The sequence below is a fragment of the Barbus barbus genome (assembly GCF_936440315.1).
Source record: "Barbus barbus genome assembly, chromosome: 14".
NCBI lineage: Eukaryota > Metazoa > Chordata > Actinopteri > Cypriniformes > Cyprinidae > Barbus > Barbus barbus.
This window is the reverse complement of record NC_136742.1, coordinates 7,306,260-7,329,522: the sequence shown is the minus strand read 5'-3', so window position 1 is coordinate 7,329,522 and position 23,263 is coordinate 7,306,260. Positions and strand designations below refer to the sequence as shown.

Below are 23,263 nucleotides of genomic sequence, written 5' to 3'. Positions count from 1 at the left end.
GGAAGGCACTTCGAATGCTGAAAGGTATATAAAGGTTTTTAAAGTAACATATGCTCCCCTCTAGACGACGTCTATTTCAGGGAAGGCCTTGTGTATTTCAGCATGACAATGCAAAACCACATGCTGCAGCTATTACAACAGCATGGCTTCATAGTAGAAGAGTCCGGGAGCTGAATTTGCCGGCCTGCAGTCCGGATCTTTCACCTGTAGAGAACATTTGGTCCATCATTAAACGAAAAATACGTCAAAGACGACCACAAGCTCTTCAGCAGCTGGAAACCTATATCAGGCAAATTCCAACACCAAAACTCCAGAAGCTCATAACTTCGATGCCCAGACGTCTTCAAACTGTTGAAAAAGAAGAGGAGATGCTACACCATGGTAAACATGCCCACGTCCCAACTATTTTGAGACCTGTAGCAGGCATCAAATTTGAAATGAGCTCATTTTGTGCATAAAATTGTACAATTTCTCAATTTAAACATTTGTTATGTTATCTATGTTCTATTGTGAATAAAAATTGGTTCATGTGATTTTAAATTCTTTTAGTTTTCTTTATATTCAAATTTAAAAAAAACGTCCCAACATTTCCGGAATTTAGGTTGTATCTCATCAATATCTTAATATCTTAGCCGATTTTGTTTCTCAAATAAATTAATCTTGTTTTAAGAATCTTTAGATCTAGATTTTATTGGAAAACAGGACAAAATGACTAATGAAGAAAAAGATTTTTTTCACTGCAAGCAGCTCATTAGGTTTTGGAGCAGAGTCTTTGTCTCTGTCTCTGTGGGCAGCTGTGTGATTAATGCTGTACATCTGGAGGTCAGCAGAAGCAATCACCCATCTGACCCGCTCACACAAATCTCCCTATACTGACGACAACATCCCTCTCTCTGTCTATCGCCTCCATTTAGCTGTACATCTCTGTGGTTTGATGTTCACAGTGGAAAGAGAGAAAGTCATTGGCATCATCAATTTTTAAATGAATATTTGACAGAACGTTGCAATGGTGCGAAGAACTGAGGAGCAGATCTGGCTCTAAAGGTTAAACACACATATGTCAATTCTCCTAGCCGTTTCCCCTGCTATTCACTGCTGCATTCATCACTTTTGCTTTATTCATTCTGTGATGCTGCAAGACAACTTCAGATTAACTGCAGTCAGAGGGAATTGAAAATGGGTGTTATATCCCGAAAACACAAAGGGAAGCCCTGAGGTTTGTTTAAACTCATCACTCCAAAATATTTAAAGCAATGCTGTAAGCACCTGTAAAAAAAAAAATCTAAGCTGTAAATTCATGTATTTTTCACAAAAATCTTTCAAATTTCACTTAACTTGCTGTTTGTTTGTAATTATTTAAACAAACATTTAATTCAGGAATTGCTCGTAAACCTCACAAAGTAATAGCCAAAATCCTACATCAAATTAAAATTCTGCCATTTACTCAGCCTTATGTTGTTCCAATCTATACAAAACGAGTTTTTTGTTTGTTTTTATTTCTACGTAGCTCATAGTGACCGCATTTGTCAACATCCATAAAAAGGTTCATAGTTTTCAGTTTCTGAGGAACAGGCTGAAATTTAAGGCATTATTCGCTGTAATGTGGTTGTGAAACATAACAGGAACAGTAACATTTCATCCCAAAATTTAAAGAAAATGTTTTTAATTTTTGCATTAAGACATTATTTTCAATACAAATAAGCAGAACAGTAATTGTTATTATTGTTCTTATAGTGCTAAAATAATTTAATTTAACTTATTAAAGTATTTATACTTTAGACTGCTAGTGTTTGGTGAACTGATTTAAATCCATATTTATTTAAAAATTTTTTTAAATTATGAAAATCGTCTAATATTAACAACCACCATTTAGAATAAATTACAAAAAGTTAAATATGTTGGAACATTGCAGTGGTGAAAATTCTGGGGGAATATTTTATATAGTCACAATGTAAACAATTTCAGTGGTCCCAAAGAATAAGCTTCAGATATTCTTCATATAAAAGGGAATTTATACATTAATAAATATAAAAGTATATATATTTAGATTTTGAGATGAAATATTTGACATTTAAGTTTACAGATTTTGACGTGGACACTTGTTTTTCTTTTTGGTTAAAATCACAGTGGGGAGGTGAGAGGTTGTCTGTTCAGCAAGTCTGAAGAAACCACAGTCACTGATGGCTCTTTTCAGTTGTGTGGGAAAATGAAACATTGACGTAATATTCATGTGTAACCATGGAAACCTGCTGTATGATTCTGTACTTAGGCGTTGAACAGGACGGGTCACGTTTGTAGGAGGGTGTCTCTATATTTATTTCTCTCTCTTTCTGTCTTTTCCTGTCTTCTCTATGAATAGCTGCATATCAAACCCTGCTGGCTGACCATCTTTGACTTCAGCCGGCTGCACAAACGTCAACAAAGTCAAAAAAATGTGAGCTGCTATTTATGTATTTGATGATTTTTGGAAATAAGTTTTATTTATTTAATCTTCATTTTCTTCAAGAAACATTCCAGCTACACTATGTCTTCCTGTCTTATTTGCTGAAGTCTGGTCTGTATTAAGATCGTTTCAGTCTTCAGTCTTCAGAGTTTACTGAGCTGTTTCCTTGGTCACAGATAGCCAGCAGGAAAAAACGTGAAAAACACTCCTTAAACACACACACACACACACACACACACACACTCACCAGTGACGACATATGGAGGAGTGGTACTGCATATTTCAGTCTGAAACATTTAACCTACATTCGATCTGCTAGTGTGTGTGTGTGTGTGTGTGTGTGTGTGTGTGTGTGTGCGAGGCAAGACCACCGTTGCGTGTCATGAATGTGTGCGGAGGAGGAGGTCACAGCTATTCCCACACACTGTATTTATGTGTGGAAGGAGACGGCATTCCTGCATTACGAGTCTAGGCACTGCAATCATATTTATTCATATTTATATTTTATTTTAATGACATCTGTCAGTTTAATTTTTATGATATTTTTACTTGTCTAAGCATGGCTTCTGGTTTAAACCTGTTTTGTCTAAAAGCAATTAATGCTCCAAACTTGATTTGTTGCTAAGAATCAATTTCATTTAGTATTTTTACTTGACTGCAGAAATTATTGTTGGATTTTATTATTTTTTATTATTTTGTTGTTGTTGTTGTTGTTTTAGTACATAATGGAAAATGTAATCATATTTTTATTTTAAAAATATTTAAAGACTTAGTATTACCCAGATAAGAGTATGACCCAAATAAGAATCTGGATGTTTTCATCTGAACGAGTAAGTAACAAGGTCTGCCACGTTTGTTCTGACCAACCGAGGAAAAAATGATTATAATAAATCGCGCAAGCAATGGTGATATGCGGGTGCTTTCACATCTGTAGTTCGGTTCATTTGGTCTGGACCAAAGACAAAAAATTATACATTGTAGCTACTTTTAGCCGTTTTGGTTCCTTTTGGGTCTGTTTGAGGTCGGATCGTGTTCTCAGGGCCCCTCCAGGGTTCGTTTGAAAGCGTCCCGCTTGTTTGGTCCTCTTTTGGTGCACACCCGAGTGCGATTGCTGCTTTCTCACCTGCCCAAACAAACCGCACCAAGAGGGAAAACGAACTCTAGTGCGATTCAACCGAACTAAATGAGGCAGGTGTGAAAGCACCCTAAATCTAATGATCGCTTAATTAGCTCATATCACATCAAACCGTGCAAATTATTATTATTGTTATACTTTGTTCACAAATTGTTAATGTTAACAACATCAGCATTACGTGAAGTGCATATAGTGTGTATTATCATGTAAATTTCAATTTCTATACAGTCTAATCTCTTAATTGGGTGGGGTGGTGATGGTGCAGTGGATAAGACACATGCCTTTGGTGTGAGAGACCCGGATTCAAATCCACTGTGAGACACCAATGTGTCCCTGAGCAAGACACTTAACCCCCCAGTTGCTCCAGAGGCGTGCGACCTCTGACATATATAGCAATTGTAAGTCGCTTTGGATAAAAGCGTCAGCTAAATGTAAATGTTAATTGTCATACCATTCGAATTTCATATTAATAAATTCTTTTAACCCAAAAAGCTAATTATTCCTTCTTCGATCTGGTTCTCTTTAAAATACAAATCTTGTGTAATCCCAGGCTATCTGTAGAAGATGCACATTTAAAACTGGAATATAATTTAATTTCAGTCACATGCGTTTCATAAACACATAATCCTTTCTGGATTACAATCCGTCATCAAAATAATACATTTAATTATCCCAGCTGCTGTGAGAAAAGGGTATAAACGATAATCCACCTGAAGGATCCTCACATGTGATATAGCCTAGTAGCCGGGACAACTTCTTTATGTTTACAGACGTGACGTAATGACGCTGCGGCATGCTCAAATTTCCATTACTATAAGCTAACCATTGTGAATCGGTGATAGTTTTGAACGCTGGCTGGTTATGTACTTGTGTAATTGATTTTGAATCATTTTTAACCAAAAAATTTACAGTTTGCAGCTTTAAAGTGCCCCTCTTGAAAATTACCTTTCATGCAGTGTGTAACACAGCTCTAAGTGAATGAAAACATCCTGCAAATTTTAAAGGGGTCATATGACGATTTTGTGGATTTGATGTAATGCAATGTGTTTATGTGGTTTAAAGTTCATTATTTTCCACATACTTTACATTATTGTTGCTCCTCTATGCCCCGCCTTTCTGAAACGCGTAGATTTTAACAAAGCTCATCGTTCTGAGAAGCGAGGCGTGCTCTGATTGGCCAGCTATCCAGTGCGTTGTGATTGGCCGAATACCTCAAGCGTCAGATGGAAATGTTACGCCTCTCACCGTATAGTGATGCCGTTTCCCAGAGCGATGAGACTAAAACAATAAAAACCATTATAAACGAGGCATTTGTTGCATCCGGTGGGGACATAATTACTAATTATAATGACTGTCTTAAACATTACCATGTCTGCATTTGTGCTCGGAGAAACAACAAACAATAAGCACTCTGCACAGCTCAAAACTTGTGTTTGAATCGTCAGTAGCAGAAACATACTTACAGGCTGTGAGTCAGAAGCGTCAGACTGTCCTTGCAAAGTTGGAATTGCCCCACTTTATAGAAACAGCCTTTGTGCAAAGCCAGCATTGTAGGCTACTCTCCTGCCAGGTTCAGGAAATAGTCCTCCATAAATTGCGAATACACACTAGAATATTTGCGTTGTACTGTTCTGGAACAGTGTTGTAAATACAACTTAACCACTGATTTCTAGTTGTGTCCTCTTTTGGAAGCCCAAACAAAGTAGTTTCGCTTTCACAGTGTCTCCAGGACATGGTGCCGGCGGCAGCAACAATACTACAGCGAGAATAAAAATCACGCCCCCTTTCTTTGCGTAAACATTTGGGTGATGTTATGAAAATCTCCCCACATTGTGACGTAGACATGTGGGGGCGTGTTTAAATGAGCCGTTATAGGGGGCCGTGGACAAGTCTTATAAAGAATATATCTTTGGTTTTGAGACTTCAGGGATCTTATCTATGCATGAACAGTTTGTAACACTCCAAAGAGAAAGGAAAACTTGAAATCGCATCATATGACGACTTTAAATCTGAAAGTGCACCGTGTATAAAGTTATTGTCTCTCAAAAGAAAGAGTCGACTCTGAATCATTGAAACGTTTCGTTTTTAAAATGAATCCCAAGCCGTTTCATGTTGACGTCAACATGAAACATTAGCATATTGCCCGCCCACTTGTTGGTCTTTTCGCTGTACACAAAGCAGCACTGAGCTCACAGACGCTGCTTTATCAGGCATTACAGGCGAGATGAAATGAAAAAGAGACCAATCGGACCAATCACTGCAGATTAGCCTCACGCAAAGGAGGGGTTTGGAAAAATAAACCGTTGAACGAATCGTTTGGGAGTCGTTGAGCAAGTAAGATCAAAATAAATGCATATTATAAGACAATGAAAGTGTTTTTTGACCTTGCACGCATGTCAACCTGTTATTGGGGACTCCCAAAACCAAAATATGAACCTTTCATAACCCATAATAGGGGCACTTTAAGTAACATTTTGGCTGATGTCTAAAGAAAATGTATGGTATGGTCTTTATAATAAAGACTATTTACTTTTGATGAATGTTTTTGTCTTTGGGAAAATACATTTCTTTGATTAATATTAAATCAAAATGTAAGCTTTAAATCAAACCTTCAATATAACTTGAGAAAACTGTACATCAACAAATCAGAGTTTTTAGGTGGGTCCAAAGTATTATTTTTCTCAGTGTGATAAAATAATTGATCTAAATCTCTTTTTGTGTGCAATGGCATCTTTTGAGGCAAGACTTGAAGGTGTCTCTTGGATTTTCAGTAGGCTACTCGCTGGAGTAAAGAGTGGGACAACTAACCATCTGCTTGCAGCACACATATACAGCCACATGGACCTTTCTACATACACTTGACTCTCAGCACTATTTAGAGGACAGATGTCTGTGTAGGCAGTCAGGGTCAGGGTGATGAGTAGTGTTTAAGGATGGGGTCAGAGTTCAGAGGTCAAGGGTCAGCTAATAGTAATCCACTATGGGAGTGTGTGTATTGACCTCAGCAGAGCTCCACAACAACACAACATCTTCTAAAATCCTCAAATAGGCTACACACATGGCACAGGGAAATAAGACCATATCAAATCAATAAGCTCTAAATAAATTAAAGCGGTGACAGCCAGGTGAACACTAGTACAACATGGATTTTTTTTCCTTCCACTGAGGCCTATTTATGCCTCACAAAAAAAATAACCGTGACTTTATTTTTCATAATTACGACATTACAACCCATCCCATGGGATTGCGACATTCCAATTACAGCATAATTTCTCATAATTGCAACTTTATTTCTTGTAATTGTAAAATTATAGTATTATAATTTTACTTGATTTAGTATAATTGTGACTTTATATCTCCAAATTGTGACTATTGTCACTATATATATCATAATTATGACTTTATAACTGTGTCTTAATATTATACAATGTGATTTTATGTTTCACAAAGGCAACTTTATTTGGCATAACTGTAACTTCATATCGCACAATGTGACTTTACATCTTCAAATATATGTTTGTATTGTTGTAACTTTATATCTCACAATTGTGACTTCATTTCTTGTAATTGTGAATTTATATCTCACAATTTCACTTTATCTTTCACAAATGTGACTTTATTTAGCATAATTGTGACTTCATATCGCACAATGTGATTTTATATAATGCAAATTGTGACTATTTTCTTTACAACTGTGACTTTATATGTTCTTTATTTCATGTAATTGTGTCTTTATAGCTCACAATGTCACTTTATATTTCACAATTATGACACAGGCTTCCAGACAATCTCTCTGGGAAAAGATCTGAGAAGATATGTCAGGCTAATTCAGGCTTAACAGAGAATATTTTATGAGCCTGTATCTTTACTTGATACTGAACATCTCTCTGTATACAGTGTATTTCCCAGCAGAGCAGGTTATTATGTGTAATCCAGCAATTCTGAACTATCATAATGAATGGGAATCATTACACATCAGTACTTAAATCTGCAAGCTAATGCTTTATTCACTGAAATCAGCATATATGTCCCATCTTCATGATTCACAGCCCATGTTCGGTTCATAAATGACTAGCACACTGTCACAATAACCACTTAAATGATAAACACCCAAAAGCACCCCAGTGTATAGGATTAAAGAGATTCATGCTAAATTCAGACTAAAGGTGTGTTCTAATGTAACCAATCAATCTGACAGCTTCATGCAATACGTGTAAAATTATCTGTTCTGTCGGCTCCACCTGAATCCATTAAAGTGCTGAAGAAAAAAAGGAGGATAGAATTTAGACTGACTCATACACACTCACACAGTTCCTCCCCGCCTACAATAAAACAGCACACACACACACACACCGTGACTCTCCATCCACTACGCACAAGTTTTCCTCAATGTCCTACTACCCCCTGCCACTGCACAGCAGCTCACACACATACTGTACAGCATAAGGCACTTACACTGACCTACTCACACACATACAGCACACACACACACAGAGCGAAGCTGAAAGGGCAGAGACAAGTACAATCCCAGAGTGGACAGTGTGTGTGAGCGTCTGTGTTAAAACAGCTTAAGTGTGAACTGTTTTGACTGAGAAGTCAAAGCCAAAAAGGTGAACCATCTCCTGCAGCAACAAGACTAAAATCTAATTATGATACATTTCTTATTCAATACATTTGCATGCTATTCCAAGGTTCAATAAACACCACTGAAAATTCACTGAAGGGAAAAAGATCTGACACAGAAGGAGAAATTTAAAAACAATTCTAATGAATGTCAAGGTTAAAAAAAGCACTGTAAATGTATTGGAAAATTACATTGAGAAATTAGGGTTTATTAGGGTTAAGTATGTTAGGGTTCGTTTTTGTTTGTTTTTTTGTTTTTTTACTAAATGGCAACACAATTGTATGCCGAAAATAACCTTTTTGGCCCAAAAAGGAGTTTTTCAGGATAAAAATTAATGAACTAAATGAGTTGTTGATGACTGTGATGTAGTTATTTGAATTTGTTTCAGTGATACAATACACTATATGTGTTTCATTCATTCATTCATACATGAAATAGCACTTCAACAAGAATGTAATCCATAAAATGTTATGATCTCATGTTTAGAATACTAAAAGGATTCTATATACCATCTTTAAAAATAAAGGCTTTTAGCATCAATAGTTTCATAAAAACCTTCAGTATTAAAAATGTCTTCATATTCTTAGGGGGAAAGGCTTTTAAGGACAAATTCTTTTAAGAACTTTTCATATAAAGTCTAAAAATGGTTCTTTTATTTGCATCAATAATAATAAATGTTTTGGAACTATTGGGTCTTTTGATTACATTCTCAAAAAAAATAACTATATCTAAAACTCTTCATCTGTAATGAACCACAGCAGGGGGTCCAAATATGATGCCAGTGATATAATCCTTACAGTTCAATATGAAATAACTGACCCTGGCTGTGAAAACATTTTTTTGTGTCATTTACTGTTTTCTACATAAAACCATCCTTCATAAGATAAATAACTTGATATCTTTAATTGTGACTGAGCAAGCAAGACTATATCAAAGATTGAAATCATAGTGAAATGAATGGTTGAAATCAAACTTTGATGCTTGTTATCTCATAATTAGATTTTGAGACTTTAGCCTGATTTTCACAGAGAGGGTCACAATTTATTTTAAGATACTTCTTGAAAGTTTTTTGGTATGCTATACCATACCAACTTATTTATTCAATTACTTGTTTATTTCTGGAAGAGAGTGCTTTGGTAGGACCGTGGTATTCTTGAAAGCACCTTGGAGTAACATACCATGGTGTACCATGGATTTCAGAAAGTACCATGTGATACCATCACTACATTACAGTACAGTACATGGTCCAGCCACAGTGCCACAATGTGTTAATTACCTTGTGTTGTTTCCACATGGCAGCCAGGGGCTTCACGTCGTGTTTGCTGTGTTTGCCCTCCTCCAGACACTGGTAGCACACGGGGGTCTTGCAGCTGGCGCAGTACATGCTGTAGATCTCCGCTTCGTGATCCACGCAGGTCGCCTGTTTGCGCGCGGAGGCGGTCCCCGCCTGCGCTGGAGCCGGCGGCAGCAGCCGGTGCTTGGCCAGCGGTCCGCGGGAGGGGTGGCAGCGCTGCTGGCACGGAGCGCAGTAGAAAACATCACACTGCTCGCACATCACCGTGGCGTCCACCGGGTTGCGGTCGCACAGCTGGCATTTGACGGAGGCGGCGCGGCTCTGCTGGTAGCGGGACACGATCGCCTCCAGCAGCCGGTTGCGCTGGAAGCCGCGGAGCCCGCGCTCCTCCAGGGACACGCTGCGGTGGCACAGCGGGCAGGTGATGGAGCAGTGGCGGTGCACCACCAGAGCCGGCGGAAACACGCGCACTCCGTTGGGAGACTTGAGGCACGGCGTGTATGAGCCGTAGCCGCTGTCCGTCTCGCTGTACATGCTCATCTTGTCCATATCCAGATAGTCATAGTCCGAGGAGCATCGGTTCTGCGGAGGGGTCTCTCCCTCCGGGGTCTGCACGATGATGTTCCGAGCACACGCAAGGCAGACATTATGAGAGCACGGTAAAATAATCGGCTCCTTAAAGAGAGAACCGCAAACCGGGCATTTCAGTTCTTCTTCCATCGCGTCTATAAACCCACTCACACGCGTTCAATGAAATCAGAGCAGCACTACAGACGCGGACAGCTCCCGTTACCCGCTCCGCGCATGCGCAGTGAGAAAACGGTTGTGGGCGTTGTAGTCCCTATGCTCATACCCACCGCTTCTGCTGACCACTTAAAAACTACAACTCCCGTAAGTCCGCTAATTAAATGCGGCGAGAAGAATTTGTATTATCGTCCCGTATTCAAGGGTCATAGGTTTAGGGGGGTGGGCCTAATTTGCAATTTAAAGAAGCCCGTGTGTAAACAACCCCGTCAAAGGAGGACAGGCGTTGTAATTGTGCTGGCATCCGAGAGAGCTGACCAGAAGCCTATTTCTGTGAGTGGCCCTGAATAATTAGAGCAAGGAATTTTTCACAGCAAGCATCGAGAAGCTTACAGTCCACCCTGCCCACACAGTCTAATTACAACACAGAATTAATGAGCACTTCATCACACATACACCACCTTTGATTGACAAGTAATGGGCAAAATATTGCATTCATATTAAAAAATAATAATAATAATGGTAAAAATTGTATACACATATAAAAATAAATCAGTAAAAAAAGAAGATTTTCATGTACACACAAATAGTCATTTTTATAGTATATACATAATATACACACACACACACACACAGTATGTATAGGAAAATTCAATAAGTGAAAATAGAGAAATAAGACAGAAAACGTGAATCACAGATTATTTTAGATTAATGTCCAGTCCAATCTATACTAATAGTGCAGGGTTAAAATATTTATTTGACAATCAGGGTCACAAAGGCACATGCTTTTATTCTCTCACATGCCTGTCGTTTTGTTCAGAGGCGCGAGACTGATCCGTGAGATTAGCCGAGGGTCTGCCAAGAGAAAATGAACTGTCAAAACCCAGAGGGTGACCCATACCTAGAATACTGGATAAACAGCATCCACGTTGTGTATGTCAGCACAAACCAGACTGAATCAAATAGTGAAGTTAGATATTCTTGCATGCATTCAAATAGTTTCAAATTGATTTAGAAGGTCATTTAATATGCTTAAGTCTCATGAACAGTGACAACACCTTAAACCTTTTCCCCATCTTATCATTTTTAAATTCAAAGTTGTCTTATGTATTACGTGTCAGTAGGGTTAAAACAACAACACGTATCGTATCGTATTGTATCAATAAGACCTTGCGGATATTTGATCAAGGATATGAAGTCTGGCAGAGAACAGAAACAGCAGTAGCAAAGAGAAAAAGAAACAGACGAAAGAGGAATATTTTTAATAACTCTGGGTTATTGCCAAGACTTTGGCCTTATTTTTATTGAACAATTCCCTGTACACCAGGGGGCACTACATTTAAAAGCTTCGACATCTGGAGCATAGGATCAAAAGAATACAGCATATTAATGTTAAGTGAGTATAATGCACCTTGTTTTTGTAAACCAAACGTGTTTACTAGTTTATGTGTGCACTCAATAGAAAGCAGTATAAAAAAAGTGTTTTCATCTTTACATAAGTCTTTTTGTTTGATTGAAATGACAAATGAAATGTAATTCTATGTTTTAATAGGGCAATATTAATTTCTATTTACTTTAATAATATACAGTTCATTATAAATGATTAAAGAACCAACAGCTGATCTCTCTACAAAGCACAATTAATATTATTAAATTTAAGTGTTATACATTTGCCATTTGGTTTGATATAGACGCCTGTTTCTGCCACAGAATAAAAAACAAAAACAAAAAGGCAATTGCAATATTTTTCCTCACAATTCTCACTTCTGAGAGAGTTCATGAACTTGCAATTGCGAGTTTGTAAGCCGCAGCTGCAAGATATAAACTTGCGATTCTGAGAAAAAGTCTGAATTTCAAGATATTAACTCAGAGGTTTATAAGCAATTCTGACAAATTCTAATTTTGAGCAATAAACTCTGAGAAGAAAAGCCAGAATTGTGGGATTTAAACTCTGCAATTGAGAGAAAAAGTCAGAACTGTGAGATAAAAATTTGCAATTAGTCACGGGACTGTTTTTATTTTTATTTATTTTTTCACTTTACAACTTACATTAATTTATATATCGCAGCTCTGTGTATATCTTGCCATTCTTTTTTTCCCAAAATTGCAAGAAAAGTCAGAATTGTGAGATAAAGTCACCATTACCTATTTTGTGTTATTCTGTGTCGTAAATTTAAAGGATGCAATTAGTTGCAGTTAGAATGTTTTCAGTGTACAACAACATAAAGGTTTGTCATAAAGGTGAGTAAAAAATGGACAGAATTTTTATTTTCAGTGAACTATTCCTTTAAAGAGTGTGAGATGTTAGGAGTGCATTGCAACACCAAAAATGTGTCACATGAGTGCAATGTAGTGAATTAGTTAAGTCTCATTCATTCACATCCGAACTCATCTCTATTAGACGACGGACATGGTGCTCTCGGGGTTGACCCTGACAGGCCGAGAGCTCTTCCTCAGATCCTGGAGCTGTTTGGCTGGTTTCCCAACGCCCTCCTCAAACCGCTTCTCCACAACAGGAAGCACCGTCTCATGCAGGAACGATGCGTTCTGCAGAATAAAGGCCTTTTTCTCGGCCTCCTGCTCGCAGCGCAGGCTGTAGTCCACATGCTGCACCGCCACCAGTATGATCTCCCGCAGGCTCTCCAGAAACACCATGTGCAGCTCTGGGAAGTACAGCTTCAGCCCTTCCTCCAGGAAGGCCATCATCTGCTTGGTGAAGGCCACAATGGTGTAGCTCAGGTTGACCCAGCAGTCTTCTCCCGTGTACTGGTCGAAACTGCTGATCCCGCAGCTTCGCATTTCGTCCTTGAGCTTGGCCAGAGCTTCAGGAGTCATCAGGTTCATCCTACGCCACATCTCCTCAGAGTTACGATGCTTCGTTGCTTCTATGATGATGTCCTTCTGGCTTTGGAGAGCCGCCCTGATGTCTTTCACGAGTAAAGACTGCAAAATGAAGGTCAGATCCAAGCCAATCTCGCTCAGCTGCATGCAGTGCTCGCTGGCGAACTTCACGCACTCTGCAGCGGTGGACAAGCTTTCTTTGCTGTCAAACACCTGCTTGCTGAAGGCATCTACGAACATCTTCATCACCGAACGAGACCAGACCACAAAGGCGGAGTAGCAGCCAGTGTTGCCTGCGAAATCCATCTCAAACTCTCTGGCGGTTTCAAGCAGGCTTGTGAAGAAGATGTTACAGAGCTTTTGGATGTAAAGCAGCGTGGCGCCCTCGATGCGGAGCTGGCGGATGGCGGTTTGGACGGCCGCCGCTCTGTTTTTCAAAAACAGCTCACAGGCCTTTGTGGACTGTCCCAGGCGGACGAGCTGAGAGACGGCTCGCCGTGTGGCTTTAGGTCCTCCACGGAGCGAGCGATCAGGCGAGAGTTCAAACACCAGGACCTCCGTCAGCTGTCGAACACGCTCATCCACCTTCCCCCTCAGCTCCTTCACTCGTGGGCTCACCGGTTGCTCCTTCAGATATTCGTTTAGCTTATCCAGAAGATCAACAGCACCCTCAAAGTCTCTCTGAGCGATGCACACGTCAAGGTCTTCTGGAAGCTCCTGGATCCATTCAGGACTGAGATCCACCAGTTCCTCTGAATACAGAGGCTCATCCTCATCGAATGGGTTTGTGGAGACTTCCTGTCGCACTGGCGACATCGGCACTTCCTCCTCCTTTATGTTTTTGTCTTTCGCCACTTTGTTTTTCTTCGTTTCCTCCAGAATCTCCAGCCACTCTTTCTTGATCTTGCTGTTCTCGGCCTTGAAGATGCGGCTCTCGGGGAACATGAGGATTTTGAACATGTCTTTCATTGGAGGGTTGTCTTTTACGTTCACAACCGCAAAACTTTCTAGATTATACAACGCATTGTATTGGTATTTCACGGCTCCGCGTCTGTTCGGCAGCCAGGTTGCGATGAGCAGGCAATCGTTCATCAGAAACGCGTGAACCTTTTGGATCTGTGACATGTTTTCTGCGTCATACTCCAAAAGATCACCATTATAGACCAGATATCTGCCTGGGGTTTCCATGATGTTCTTGCATCCCTCGACTTTTTCCAACAGTGTGGTTAGGGTTCTTTGTTTAACCTCCTCGGTTTCCTTTGGGAAGGCTGCGAGCATTTCTTTGGCTGCTTCATCTTTATCTGTGGACAGGAGAGACTGTGTAATGCTCTCCATTATGCTCTTCTGCTCAGTGAGAATGTGACTCAGCTGATACATCTCACTTTCCAAGAAAGAAATCTCCTTGGCTGTCTCAATAAACTGTCTGTAGTTCTTATAAACATTTTTCTTCAGGTTTTGCGCGGTTTCGTCGGCTAGTGTTTGTATTTTGTGCCGGTGTTCCTGTAGATCCCGGTCCCCGTCGGACTGCTGCGAGAGCTGCTTCACGTACGACTGAGGATCAAAATTAGGGGATTCCAGCAATTTACGCAAACGATTTCCAGTGTCTGCCATTTTTGTCGATGTTACGGCGAAAATGAAACACAAATGAGAGGAGAACTGTGTTAAAGTCAGGATGTCATCGCAGCTTCCTCAACAGGAAACGCTCGACGCCTCCGCGTGACGTCGGATCACGTGACCAGCGAACACTAAGATTAACTCATTAAATAATATGTTTGAATAATTTAATAATAATAACATGTACATCTAGTAAGACGATGCTGTTTGTATGTGGTGTATGGTACATGTTTATTAGTGTTGCTGTCCATGTTAATATGCATAATAAGTAAATAAATAAAAGGCTTTACATTTGTAACCATGGACCACAAAACCAGTCATAAGGGTAATTTTTTTAAATGGAGATTTATAGATCATCTAAAACTGAATAAATAAGCTTTCCATTAATGTATGGTTTGTAATATTTGGCTGAGATACAACAATCTGAGGGTGCAAAAAATCTAAATATTGAGAAAATCACCTTTAAAGTCCTTAGCAGTGCATATTACTGACGTTTTGATATATTTACAGTAGGAAATATACAAAATATATTCGTGGAACAAGATCTTTACTTAATATCCTAATGATTTTTGGCATGAAAAGAAGAATCGATCATTTTGACCCATGCAAATTTATTGGCTATTACTACAAATATACCTGTGCGACTTATGACTGGTTTTGTGCTCCAGGGTCACATTTTATAAATGGAATAAAAGTTAATTTTCTTTATTTTATTAAATATGGCATTATGAATAAAACACAGAAATACCAAATTAACTGTGCCACCTTATAGTAAGTGTACCTATTTGCAAAAGTATCCAATATTCATTCCAGTAATTAATAAATAATTAAATATCAAATAATTCTACGATTTGTTGTTGTCTGTGTGGATCTAGCAACTCCGTGCAACTATTTTTATTGGTCAACATTTTACGTCTCCAATATCAAGTCAAGTCAGGTTGTTATTTTTGTTTGCGTTATTTTAATCTGTTTGCATATTGTACGTCTCCAATGTTGCTCTGTTCATGCGTATAACGTAACATTATAACAATTAGACTTACAAATACATTTCCCAGCATTCCGTGCGACTTCACGATTGGCCAGCAATTTGGTTTTCAAAGGTCTCGGGTGGAAACAACCTGACAGTTTTCTTTCAAAAAAATCGAGACGTTAAACTTTATCGCCACAGTCATGAAAACCAGCGATTAGAGCAGAATTTACGCAAACCCTTTCTATTAGGCGAGAGACAGTGGTTGGGAGTGTTTGTGTCATCTAGTTGATCTGTTGTTACTAAAGAGACTGAAGATGGAGGATGAAGACTTCTTACTCGCTCTCCGTTTACAAGAGCAGTTTGATCAGGAGACCGCTGCATGGACCGATGAAGATTATCCGACCAGTAAGAAGCGGAAGATGGACTCCTCTGCTCAGATGGATGTGGTGTCTCACTCCCAGCCCAGAGCAGAGAGACCGCTGTCCATCGTGGATGAGTCGTGGGAGATGCTGGACCCCAGCCCGGACGTGAGAGCCATGTTCCTGCAGTTCAATGACAGGTTCTTCTGGGGGAAACTCAGCGGTGTGGAGGTCAAGTGGAGTCCACGGATGACCCTGTAAGATCCACTGATGCTCACCAGAACCTGACTGTATGAGAGACAAAGATGACTTTGACTTGTGTTCATTTCTGGCCTACAGTGCTTGCAGAAGTTGATATTTTTTCCAAGCACATTATAAACCACATCAATCTTAATAACTACTATTAATTCATTCATTAATGTTTGGCTACAAAACCACTTCTGGCTCTGGCTTTACCTAAATTCACTACTTCAGATTTATGTGCCTCTAGTGAAGTGAGCATCGCTTTATTGTTCATCCCAAAGAGGCACAACATCACTTTCACAGACTTTTACCTTAACTGTTCCCTGCTTAGCCATCTTCAAGAAACGGCTAAAAACACATCTTTATTTGACCCTTGAACTCTAGCACTCTCTATTCCAATTCTATTTTATTAAAAAAAAAAAAAAAAACACACTTGACTCTCTATAAATTGCATATTTATTCTCTAACTGCTAGCTTTTCTTGAAAAACTAACACTAGCTTTCTTTTTTCTATATTCTATCTACTTTAGTAAAAAAAGAGAAAAGCATGCTACATGTACTGCGTTAGACTCGTCATAACACTAGCATGTTGTTGCTCTTTTGTTGGTTTTGATTGCTTCTACTGTCCCTTTGGATAAAAGCGTCTGCTAAATAACTAAATGTAATTTTGTATTTAATCATTTATAAGTGGTATATAATTGTCAATGAAAAACTCCTTATATTCAGGTGTGCAGAATTATTAGGTAGGTTTTCTTTTACAGATAAAATGAGCAAAAAAAGAGAGATTTAACTCAGACTGAAAGTCAAAAATGATTAAATGCCCATGAGAAGGATGCAATACTTGAATCTGCAAAGTTAAGGCATGACCATTGGACAGCGACATGCTCATTGGGTCAGAAAAACCCCAAACCGGTAGAGAAGAAAAGACACATGTTAACTGCGTGTTAACTTCCAGAATATGACAGTAAGTTTTTGGAGTTCATTTATAGTCCATCTCCTATCCTTAAAAGCCTGTCTTGCGGAGTTGGACTAAAAATGAACTCCCAAAACTTACTGCCTGATTCTGGAAGATAAATTCTTGAAAGAGTGGTACAAGAGGATGTGGTGCTGGTCACTCTCAACTTATCCAGCTGTAAAGCCTATAAAAAATCAGTCTTCATGTATTTCGCAACACTTCAGCATGTTATTCTTATTAAGTGAGGGTCATTTTTAGAATTTTTTACAATTATATATCACTTATAAATGATTAAATACAAAATTAATAGTATTTATTAAGACTGATGCTGTTTGGAATTGATCAAATGTGCTTGGAAAAAAAAATATATGTTCAGAATATCAACTTGCCTAACAGTTATGCTTGCACTGTAATGTTTGGCTCCTTCAGATGTGCTGGTGTTTGCTCTTATGAGGGAAGAGGAGGCTTGTGTTCAATTCGGCTCAGTGAACCACTCCTGAAGCTCAGACCCCGCAAAGATCTTGTACAGGTTGGTTAAACTTCTCTCTTTTTTTCACTTTTAATGTTAAAATAGAATCTTAGTGTAACATTAGAATAACTTATATTGATTGTAATATTTCAAAATGAACATTTTACTGTAAATTAGGTTTACTTTTAATGTAACAATATTGTAATGATAGTACTTATATTGTAACCACCATATGTAACAAATGGTCTTACAGGTTGATTTTACAATATAAAATGTTAGAATAACATACTAGAATATTTCAAGATGAACATTTACTGCAGCTTAGGTTTACTTATGTTCATAGATATTTTTTTTTTTAAATGAGGAACTATTATTTTTATCATCTTTGTATTGCTTTGCATTATGTTTTTCCCCCACAATAAAAGCGACAGAGCTTTGATTATAAAACTAAGAATTTAACTTACTAAGATATATTATTGGGAGATACCGAGTGACAAATGATATTTACAGTAGGCCTATATGCATTTTATGTAAAATAAATTATATTATTTCATTTTACTTTTTGGCCATATAAATAACTTTTGCACTAAATTGCATATTTTCGCCCAGTTTGTTTCTCTCAGGGTATAAGAACTATATTCTTATTATATTATGTAGACCATAAAAGTCTGATGTATCAAATATGAAAATATAAATACAAAAAAAGGTTTGTTCTGTAATCTAGAATTAAAATGTAATATCTTTCTGCTTTATGTGAGTAAAATTCTCATTTACTTTTATTGTGTTTTTCAATTTCTATCAGATTATGTGCCTTAAATGTATTTCTTGGATCAGCTGCAGCTTGATTTTAATGTTACTGTTTCTTTCCACAGACTCTTCTTCATGAGATGATCCACGCTCTTCTCTTTGTGACTCAAAACAACAGAGATCGAGATGGCCATGGTCCAGAGTTCTGCAAACACATGAACAGAATCAACCAAGCAGGTGGCACCAACATCACTGTAAGATGCGATTCCGATATTCAGTATTAAACCATAACCAGTTTGACGTCACTGTTTCCAGGGTCCAAATGCTCTATCATATCCCAAAAGCAAACAACAAATGGTGCAAATATATATTAACAGTGTGTTGTAGCACCACCAAAAAATCATGATCCTAACCTTTATTTCCATACTGAAATCTGTTGGCCACAGTGAGACATCTTTTATTAATCGATAAAATATTGGTGACTGGGACACCGTAAACCTGAAGACTATGAGTTTTTAAAAGCTAGGCTTAAAGATGTGCTATAAATAAACAGTGCTCATAAACGGCTGTTGAGATAGTCTCCTCAGTTGAAACGGAGTAGATTTTTGGACCTGGAAACGTGGTTAGAGTTTAACCTCGAAGACATTAATGACACCAATATCTGTGACTTAATATTGTCTTTTCACAGATATATCACTCCTTTCACGATGAGGTGGACGTGTACAGGCAGCACTGGTGGCGCTGTAACGGACCCTGTCAGAATCACAGACCGTTCTTTGGATACGTGAAGCGTGCGATGAACAGACCTCCCTCGGCCAGAGACCCCTGGTGGGCTGAGCACCAGAGGACCTGCGGTGGAACATACACCAAAATCAAAGAGCCAGAGAATTATGGGAAAACAGGCAAAGTTGATAAAAAGAAAGACAAGAATCCTTCCGATGAGACCTCCAAGAATTCAAAGCCTCCAAGCAGTACAACAGGTGATCCAGTCGATATTCCTACATTATTATCTCCTTTCCCACAAAACATTTTTAAAAATGTTGCCAACCACTGCCAGCATTTTTGATAATTTTCAAAAAAATTTCACGGGCCCCAGAATATTTTGTTGCATGAACTTGCATGAAACATGCAATATGTCAAAAGAAAGAACAGAGCATCCACAAAAAGAGCTGCATTTTGAACAAAAAAAGCTGAGAAAATTGCATTTTTGTTGAAGACTACAGCTGGACTGGATTCAGAACAGTGATCAAAACATAAATAGAGTAGACTGAGTCTATCAACACCCCCAAAACTTGCACAGTCTTGCACAATTTAATGTGTTTCTTACCATATTATTTTTATTGTATCTTAATTCTAAACACAGACAAAACTGCAATACAACAACAACAAGCATTGATTAAAAAAAAGTTTAATGGGACATAAGACTATTAATTTCGCATTTCTGTACTAGCTACATTAAACTGTATTGTATTGTCCCATTGTTTTTCGCTTAACTACATTTTACTTTTGGAGCCGCTGCCATTGTAAGTTTTTCCATATGATGTTGCGGAGGTCAGTTGGTACAAGTGGCAGCTCTCTGAAAATTCAGAGTTTACAAGTTATAATTATGGATTGTACAAAGACGTGAACATAAACACAAAACCTCTCTGCCATTGGTCAAACAAACATATCCCACCCTAAACTAATTCCATTGGTTGAGCCAGTGTTGCAATATGGAGTTTCTCAAACAAACAAAGAGCAATGTTTTGAAAGCCCCACATTGTACGGTTTTCTAGAAAATCTAACTTTAGCTTTAAATGACTGAACTATATGTATTGTGTTGCAGGCTCTGGCTCACAAGACATCAGAAATATCATTCCATTCAGTGGGAGAGGGTTTGTTCTTGGTTGGAACACACAGACTTCCACGAACAAGCAGAGTCCTCCTAAAGCACAACCCGAACCTCTCGCCTCGCCTCCTGACTCACCGCTCCTTCCAAGACTGCAGCCCAGCGAGGCAAACTCATCCAAAAGAGTCAGCTCAGGTGCATCGAATGTTCCCCGCAGAAAGTCTGTTAGTAACACTAATGCATTCGTCAACGTCAACGGCTCGCCTGTGAGAATTTCCAAAGTCAATGATTTAAAAGGCAAGCAGAGGTCGGTACGAGATCTCTTCGAGGCCATAGTCCTCAAATCTCCAGAGAGAGCAGTCAGTGCTGCTGGTTCCTCCAAGCCTGCTGCAGATGCCTCAACAGCAAACCCTGCTAAATGTAATGGACCATCTTCATCTAGTGCCTTAGATGGGCAAACTAGCCTGATCAATAACCATCACTCATCCAGTGCCACAGTGCCAAAGCCAGAGTCGCATCTCTCCAAATATTTCAGCAGCAGTGCTCAAACTTCGAAATTCCAAGATTCACAGTCGAAAACTTTTGGAAGCCCCCAAAAGGCTTCTGCAACTGGAACACCGGGTTGCTTTTCTAAGCTCTTCGGAAGTAACCAAAAACTAGGATCAGATGCTAAAAGCTCAGGTTTCCGAAACACTGGTGGTCCCCAAAGTTCACATACTTCAGTTACTTCAGGGTCCAAGCACTTTGGAGCCTCCGAAAAGCCTGAATCCAACTTTCCGAGCCCTAGAAGTATCTGCAGCCCCCGGACATCAGGGACAACGCCTTCAGGAGCCAAGAAGAGATCATGGGACGACCATAAATCTGAACATATCTTTGATTACTTCCAGCAGACAAACACCAAGTCGTCCACAGTGCAGCAGAGAGAGGAGGTGGAAGACGTTCTGCTAGTAAGGGATCAGCAAGCAAACAATCCTCCAATCCTGATCACCGTCCACTGCCCCGTGTGCCACATCAAAGTCCCAGAGTCCACAATTAATGAGCATCTGGATTCCTGTCTGTCATAAATCTCTGAGAGGAAGTAGGGCTTTAATAAAGCTAAGAGAGGTGTTTACTGTGATATTCCATTGCTCAGGTATAGCTTCAAATAGAAAGATTAAATATTATTTTATGTCATAGTAGTGAGATATAGTAATTCTAATGCAATAGCTATAAGCGACAGTTCTTAAAATAAATTTATAAGTCATTTAAGTCTACAAAGCGCGCCATATTTCTTTTTGCGCTTTTGTGCAATTACTGACTTATTCTACCTCATTTTTGCCTCATGGGAAGAATGCTGTTTGTGATTGACAGCTTAGTTGAAATTGAGTGAGTGGTTTAAAGAGGTGTGTGGGTTGATGTCCGCGGTTCATGTCGAATCAGCAGTACTGAATTTCGCATGCATCCGCTGTGGGATTTAGATATGCTTAGCTTTCTGCCGGATCAGGCTTTGCAAGGTCGCTTTCATCTCGATGTCATCAATAACTGCTCTGGCAGGTTAGCCCATGAGTGGGGCGGAGCTTGTGCCACCTTCTGCATAATAATAATTTTACATCTACTTTGTGCCATAGAGGAATGGGCACAATCAAAAATGAACCCCACCCAGAAGTGAGTTTTGGGTGTGCAGGTTAAAACCTTCTGATGTAATTAATAATAGTCATGATATATTGTTAAGTCACGAGTATTGTTGTGTTCCAGCGACCCACCTTTGAAGGAAACAATGCGTGATGACGAGTTCACGCTGCTCGGGTTACTTGTAGATCACGTGGATGTTACTTTTGGCGTGGTTCACTTATAGCCCGTGCACATAACTTTGATTCACGGAAAAAGAGGCAGGACGCATTGATTTGTTTAGTGTTTGACATGCTGATGTCATTTGTGGTTTTAACATGCACTGCAGGTTCTCAAGGCAAACCGTGCTGTCTGTTAATGCATCATTCTCTGTTGGGAGTGAAAACTTTGCACAATTTATTGTTGGCCAATTTAGGGGCAGACTTTTTGTTTTAAAATAGTTTTATATCGATTCTCTGTTTTAACATAAAAATGAAGAAGTTTATTAAGTGGTTATAAATGTTTGTATGTTGATTTTTGTTAAGTGGATTTTTCTATCGTGTTTTAAAATTCTAAATTGTGCCTGATTTATTTTTGACTCATGTTGCCTATAAACTTTTGTAGTTAACTTTGTTGAAATAAATGTTCAATTATGTATTTCAGTATCCCTTTGTCTTTTTGAAACACTCTAGTTGGTGAAAAATTGTGAATATTATTTTCATCGAGTTTTACATATGGGTAATTCTGGTAATATTTAAAAAATTAATATGCTTGTTTGGAATTTTAAGCAAGTATTTTTACAGAATAAAGTAGGGGCTATTCACACAAAATGTGTTGGGGAAAAAATGGGTCAAATTGATTCGAAAGTTTGGAAGGAACTTCGTTCATAACGAAAGTTTTGAAAATAACCGTGATGCCAAAATTGTTTAATTAGAATGTTTGCAACTAGTCTGTATAATGGCCAAAAATGTTCCCTTTGAATGATTTATCTCAAGAAAGGCGTTTATATTAAAAAGTAAAACTTATTTTAACTTAAGCATCATGTTTTTAAAATGCTGTGTTGTGCTTAAGACTCCACAAAAGATTCAAGAGCAATAATCAAAGCACATGTTTGGAAGTTCGGACTGAACTATCAAATATCAAACGTTTTAAACATGTCTTTGATGCCCATAGATTGATTCGAAGGTTCACAAATAGTTTGTAATGCCCAAAAATGTTCACTTCGAACTGTCTCAAGACGAAGTTAAGTTCATTTTAACTTTTAAAATGCTGTCATGCGTGAGATGCTGCAAAAAGACATAAACAATGGTAAAAGCACGTTTACATAAAACCATAAAACCATTTTTTTTACCTTTACCTTTTGAACTCTTATGTGCAAGATGCTGCAAGAGCCTTGAGTAAAACACGTCCG

General features: G+C 38.6%; 3 protein-coding genes across 3 annotated transcripts in view; 1 reads left to right on the top strand and 2 right to left on the bottom strand.

Annotated features, from left to right (window-relative positions):
- Positions 1-10,291, bottom strand: part of LOC306879942 (E3 ubiquitin-protein ligase TRIM9-like) — a gene marked incomplete at its 3' end in the record, with an annotated part of 39,947 nt that extends 29,656 nt beyond the window's left edge. The window contains exon 1 of the mRNA XM_079433172.1: positions 9,479-10,291. Within this exon, the coding sequence (XP_079289298.1) occupies positions 9,479-10,216 (738 nt within the window). The 5' untranslated portion in view covers positions 10,217-10,291. The remainder of the gene's footprint in view (positions 1-9,478) is intronic.
- A 1,202-nt stretch (positions 10,292-11,493) lies between these two features.
- Positions 11,494-14,808, bottom strand: LOC306880218 (exocyst complex component 8-like). Its single transcript, XM_079433591.1, has one exon. It carries the CDS (start codon positions 14,690-14,692, stop codon positions 12,638-12,640), a length of 2,055 nt encoding a protein of 684 aa, XP_079289717.1. The 5' UTR covers positions 14,693-14,808; the 3' UTR covers positions 11,494-12,637.
- Positions 14,809-15,591: 783 nt separating this feature from the next.
- LOC306880028 (DNA-dependent metalloprotease SPRTN-like) lies at positions 15,592-22,516 on the top strand. Its single transcript, XM_079433296.1, has 5 exons — positions 15,592-16,281; positions 17,651-17,750; positions 18,563-18,691; positions 19,126-19,417; positions 20,263-22,516. Exons 1-5 carry the CDS (start codon positions 15,980-15,982, stop codon positions 21,327-21,329), a joined length of 1,890 nt encoding a protein of 629 aa, XP_079289422.1. The 5' UTR covers positions 15,592-15,979; the 3' UTR covers positions 21,330-22,516.
- The last annotated feature ends 747 nt before the right edge of the window (positions 22,517-23,263 follow it).